This window comes from Lampris incognitus, unplaced genomic scaffold, assembly GCF_029633865.1.
Source record: "Lampris incognitus isolate fLamInc1 unplaced genomic scaffold, fLamInc1.hap2 scaffold_48, whole genome shotgun sequence".
In the NCBI taxonomy this organism is placed as follows: Eukaryota; Metazoa; Chordata; class Actinopteri; order Lampriformes; family Lampridae; genus Lampris; species Lampris incognitus.
Window position 1 is genome coordinate 1,074,344 of NW_026611440.1, and position 5,657 is coordinate 1,080,000.

Consider the following 5,657-nt stretch of genomic DNA (forward strand, 5'->3'; position numbering starts at 1 on the left):
ACAGAGTACCACATGAGGTCATTCCTGCCTGTGGCCATCAAACTTTACAACTCCTGCCTCAGACTCAGACTGTCAGACACTCTGAGTTAATGGTCATTGGATTGGCCCTGTTGGGTTTTGTTTGTGCTGCTTGTTGTGTGCTGCGGTAGTGCAGTATAGATAGGGTGTTATGTACACCATGCTCGTTGATATATTTTGTTCTTATTTCTATTTCTTATTTAGCTTTTATTTCTGTTTGTTTCTGTTTCTATTTTCTTATCTTGTGTCTTGTTAGTTTTTAGTTAGAACGTGAGTGTTTGTAATAGAACTCAATTTCCCCTTGCGGATAAATAAAGTACTCTGATTCTCATTCTATAAAAAAGGTATTTAACCTCTGGCATGTGGCTTTAATGATCTAACAAGATGGGGTTTAGCTGTTTCTAAGTTTGGGAAATATTAGTTTGTGTCCACTGTTTTACCATCTCTGGACAAAATTATGATGTTAATTCTGTAGGTAGAATTCCCGTTCAAAGGGGCTTTTCATGGCCGCTCTGATGGCCGAGCGGAATAAACTGCCGTTCTTGCAACCCGCTCATCATGTGGCTGCGAGGTTCGTATCCCGGACTCGCCGTAACCGGTCACGGCCAGAGCGTCCACGGGGTAAGGCATTCATCAGGCCACCCTTACCCGAGGGATAGTGGGTGTAGATCGGTGTAATGTTCGGGGACTCGTCGTTCTCCAACGACCCCTCTGGCCCATCCGGGCGCCTGCAGCCAAGCAACCGAAAGCATTCTCCCTACGCCTCCTTCGCGGCCTGAAGGTAATGCAATCTATGCGAGGAGGCTTCAGCGTGTAAAATAGCGAGAGCAGCCGACACGAAGGAAAGCTGGTGTAACGACTACCTCCTTCCTGTGGAAACGTGAGCCAGGGGAGTTATTCGACAAGAGTTCCGGCCATGTGCCATTGGGTTAATCGGATGGGATAAGGGGAAAAACTAGGAATACATTTATATAAAAAGGGCTTTTCATTCTCTGGGTTGCTAAGCGGTATTAGTCCATATTAATGACCCTAAGAGACAGGGATTTCGTGAGAAATAGTTGAGAAAGCATGTAAATTCACTGGAAATCACCAGAAGACTGTTAGAATGACACCTTTTAGACCTCATATAAAGTATCTCTCATATCCTGCCCTGGCGTAAAGAAAACAAACTACAGGTTTTACAGTGTAGTTCAAAGTTATTTCAGCAGGTGGTGTGATTGCGCAATATTTGGCCGTACAGTGAATTTAAATTAAAGTCTTTGTTGGGTTAAAATTGTCATTAAAGTAGTAGACATTTTTTCCTTACCCATCACCTCCTCATCACCTCTGTTCCCTTCACCAACATGTCCACTGAAGTCCACTCCAATCACCACTCTCTCCTCCTTGGGTACCCTCTCCACCATGTCGTCCAACTCACTCCAGAATTCTTCTTTCTCTTCCATCTCACACCCAACTTGTGGGGCATATGCGCTGATAACATTCATCAATAAACCTTCGATTTCCAGCTTCATACTCATCACTCTGTCTGACACTCTCTTCACCTCCAGCACACTCTTGACATACTCTTCCTTCAGAATTACCCCTACCCCATTACTCCTCCCATTCACACCATGGTAGAAGAGATACTTCTGGCCTTACTCCCCTTCCACCTGGTCTCTTGCACACACAGCATGCCTTCCTTTCTTCTCTCCATCATGTCAGCCAGCTCTCTCCCTTTACCAGTCATAGTGCCAACATTCAAAGTTCCGACTCTCACCTCCTCACTCCTACCCTTCCTCCTCTCTAGCTGCCTCTGGACATGCCTTCCCCCTCTCCTTCTCCTTCGCCCAACAGTAGCATAGTTTCCACCGGCACCCTGCTGGTTAACAGTACCAGTGGGGGTCGCTGGTAACCCGGGCCTCGACCGGTCCGGTATGGAAATCTGTGTGTGGGGGTGTGTGGGGGTGTGGGGTGTGTGTGTGGGGTGTGTATGTGTGGGAGTGTGTGTGGGGTGTGTGTGTGGGGGTGTGTGGGGGGTTTGTGGGGGTGTGTGTGTGGGGTGTGTATGTGTGGGAGTGTGTGTGGGGGTGTGTGGGGGTGTGTGGGGTGTGTGTGGGGGTGTGTATGGGGTGTGTATGGGGTGTGGGGTGTGTGTGTGGGGGTGTGTTTGGGGTGTGGGGTGTGTGTGTGGGGTGTGTGTGTGGGGGTGTGGGTGTGTGTGGGGTGTGTGTGTGGAGTATGTGTGGGGGTGTGTGGGGGTGTGTGTGGGGGTGTGTGTGGGGTGTGGGGTGTGTGTGTGGGGGTGTGTATGGGGTGTGGGGTGTGTGTGTGGGGTGTGTGTGGGGGTGTGTGGGAGTGTGTGTGGGGTTGTGTGTGGGAGGGTGTGTGGGGGTGTGTGGGGGTGTGTGGGGTGTGTGTGTGGGGGTGTGTGGGGGTGTGTGGGGGTGTGTGTGGGGTGTGTGTGGGGGTGTGTGTGTGGGGGGTTTGTGGGGGTGTGTGTGTGGGGTGTGTGTGTGTGGGGTGTGTGTGGGGGTGTGTGGGGTGTATGGGGTGTGTGGGGGTGTGTGTGGGGTGTGTGGGGTGTGTGTGTGTGGGGTGTGTGTGGGGGTGTGTGGGGTGTGTGGGGGGGTGTGTGGGGTGTGTGGGGGTGTGTGTGGGGTGTGTGGGGGGGTGTGTGGGGGTGTGTGGGGTGTGTGTGGGGTGTGTGGGGTGTGTGTGGGCTGTGTGGGGTGTGTGGGGGTGTGTGTGGGGAGTGTGGGGTGTGTGTGTGTGGGGTGTGTGTGGTGGTGTGTGGGGTGTGTGGGGGGGTGTGTGGGGTGTGTGTGTGGGGTGTGTGGGGGTGTGTGTGGGGTGTGTGCGGGGGTGTGGGGGGGTGTGTGGGGTGTGTGTGGGGTGTGTGGGGGTGTGTGTGGGGTGTGTGCGGGGGTGTGTGGGGTGTGTGGGGTGTGTGTGGGGTGTGTGGGGGTGTGTGGGGTGTGTGGGGTGTGTGGGGGGGTGTGTGGGGTGTGTGGGGTGTGTGGGGGTGTGTGCGGGGGTGTGTGGGGTGTGTGGGGTGTGTGTGGGGTGTGTGGGGGGGTGTGTGGGGGTGTGTGGGGTGTGTGTGTGGGGGTGTGGGGGGGTGTGTGGGGTGTGTGGGGTGTGTGTGTGGGGGTGTGTGGGGTGTGTGTGGGGTGTGTGGGGGTGTGTGTGGGGTGTGTGCGGGGGTGTGTGGGGTGTGTGGGGTGTGTGTGGGGTGTGTGGGGGTGTGTGGGGTGTGTGGGGTGTGTGGGGGGGTGTGTGGGGTGTGTGGGGGTGTGTGGGGTGTGTGTGGGGTGTGTGTGTGGGGGGGGTGAATAAATGATGAATTGTTGCCAATAGTAAACCAACGTAGCGAGCTAGTATGTATAAGTGATGTGTGTCTGTTTGTGTGGCTGTGTTGCAGTGCCGCAGCTCAGCTGATATGGTGAGCCTCGTGGTGAGCGGAGGCTCCTCTAAAGGTCAACGTTGCCCTTCAGCTGAACTAGAAGCGGGCTGCGGTAAAAAACAACACAAGAAACACACAAAACTTCAACCTGGCAAACAACGGTGAACACTTAGCGGGTTCATGGCGAGCTGGGCGACAACCGTCAATTCAAGCCAGACTAAACTCCATGTCCCATGATGCTTTGTTCCACTCCGCAGTGACATGGGGTGTGGCTGAATTAGACTGTGTGTGTGTGTGTGTGTGTGTGTGTGTGTGTGTGTGTGTGTGTGTGTGTGTGTGTGTGTGTGTCGGGGGAGAGAGCGTACAACACAGCTCAAACGAATCCACTGTGGAGCATCCGTTACGCGGAGATAGAGATGAGACCCGTGTTGTATGGGAGACGTTGTGCAGCATTTACAGCAGGCTATACGTCGTACAGTAAATAGGCTATACGTCGTACAGTAAATAGGCTATACGTCATACAGTAAATAGGCTATACGTCGTACAGTAAACAGGCTATACGTCGTACAGTTATGCTGGAGTCGGTGGCTCGGTGTGCGTTGCTGGAGGTGAAGGATGTTTTGTCAGCGGATGAACTGGGACGTGTAACTGGGCTGCGATGGAACGCCGAGCCAGCGCGTGAGAGCGTGGCGTGAGAGCGTGGCGTGAGAGCGTGTGATCGTTTGTTGGATTTGCGGAACAGACGCTGATTATTAGCGGTGCGTCCCGGCACGTCCAGGATTATCAGCCTTTACGCGCTCGGACCTTTCCTATCGTCATTATTTGGACGCCTTATGAATTTTTTAGATGGATTAAAGGGCCAGGGGTAACGCAGCTCATTACTGGAGAGACAGACCAGTCAGGCTAATTAGAGAACAAAATCTCGAGGCTTCCGCCCCGCCCCCCCCCTTTTTGTTTGTTGGGTGTTTAACGGAAAATACATCCCTCTTTTATTTCGCGCAGTGACCAACAGCTCCCAAGTCATGTCGAAGAATAAGAGCAGCGAGTCGGTGAAGGTGGTGGTGCGCTGCCGGCCGCTGAGCCGGAAGGAGGAGGCGCTGGGGTCCGGGGGGGGCATCGTGGAGATGGACCTGCGGCTGGGACAGGTGGTCCTGCGGAACCCCCGCGCGCCACCCGGCGAACCCCGGAAGTCGTTCACGTTCGACGCGGTGTACGACGGCGGCTCCACGCAGCGAGACCTGTACGACGAGACCGTGCGCCCGCTGATAGAGTCGGTGCTCGCGGGCTTCAACGGCACCATCTTCGCGTACGGGCAGACCGGCACGGGGAAGACGTACAGCATGCAGGGGGCGTGGCGGGACCCGGAACAACGGGGCGTGATCCCCAATGCCTTCGATCACATCTTCACACACATCTCCCGCTCTCAGTCTGATAAACAGTACCTGGTCAGGGCCTCCTACCTGGAGATCTACAGGGAGGAGATCAGAGATCTCCTGAATCCTAACCACGCCAACGCGAGAGCTCTGGACCTCCGAGAGAGCCCGGACACCGGGGTGTATGTGCGGGACCTCACCTCCTGTGTGTGTAAAAGCGTGAAGGAGATTGAGGAGCTCATGAATGTGGGTAATCAGGCACGGGCAGTTGGGTCAACTGATATGAATGAACACTCGTCCCGATCCCACGCCCTCTTCCTGATCACAGTGGAGTGCAGCCAACCCGGGCCGGACGGACGAAAACACATTCGGGTCGGTCGTCTCAACCTCGTAGACCTAGCGGGTAGTGAACGGCAGACTAAGACAGGCGTCCGGGGAGAGCGTCTGAAGGAGGCCGCAAAGATCAACTTGTCTCTGTCTGCACTGGGTAACGTGATCTCTGCCCTGGCGGACGGACGCAGTGGCCATGTGCCCTACCGGGACTCCAAGCTCACCCGGCTGTTGCAGGACTCACTGGGGGGGAACGCCAAGACTGTCATGGTTGCCACGCTAGGCCCTGCCCCACAGCACTTTGACGAGACGCTCACTACTCTCCGTTATGCCAACCGGGCCAAGAACATCCAGAACCAGCCCAGAGTCAACGAGGACCCCAAGGATGCCTTGCTTCGTGAGTTCCAGCAGGAGATAGCACGGCTCAGGGCCCAGCTCAACCACAGGAAGGAGAGGAGCAAGCACAGGAAGGAGGAAGCCGACAGCGAGGGCTGGGAAAGAGATGGGGATGAAGACATGGAGGGAGACGATGAGGTGGAGAAGGAGGCGCAGGA

General features: G+C 55.1%; 1 protein-coding gene across 1 annotated transcript in view; it reads left to right on the forward strand.

The window, feature by feature from the left end:
• The first annotated feature begins 4,391 nt into the window (after positions 1 to 4,391).
• Positions 4,392 to 5,657, forward strand: part of LOC130133697 (kinesin-like protein KIF3B) — a 10,621-nt gene continuing 9,355 nt past the window's right edge. The window contains exon 1 of the mRNA XM_056302089.1: positions 4,392 to 5,657. This exon is cut by the window's right edge and continues 169 nt beyond it. Within this exon, the coding sequence (XP_056158064.1) occupies positions 4,423 to 5,657 (1,235 nt within the window). The 5' untranslated portion in view covers positions 4,392 to 4,422.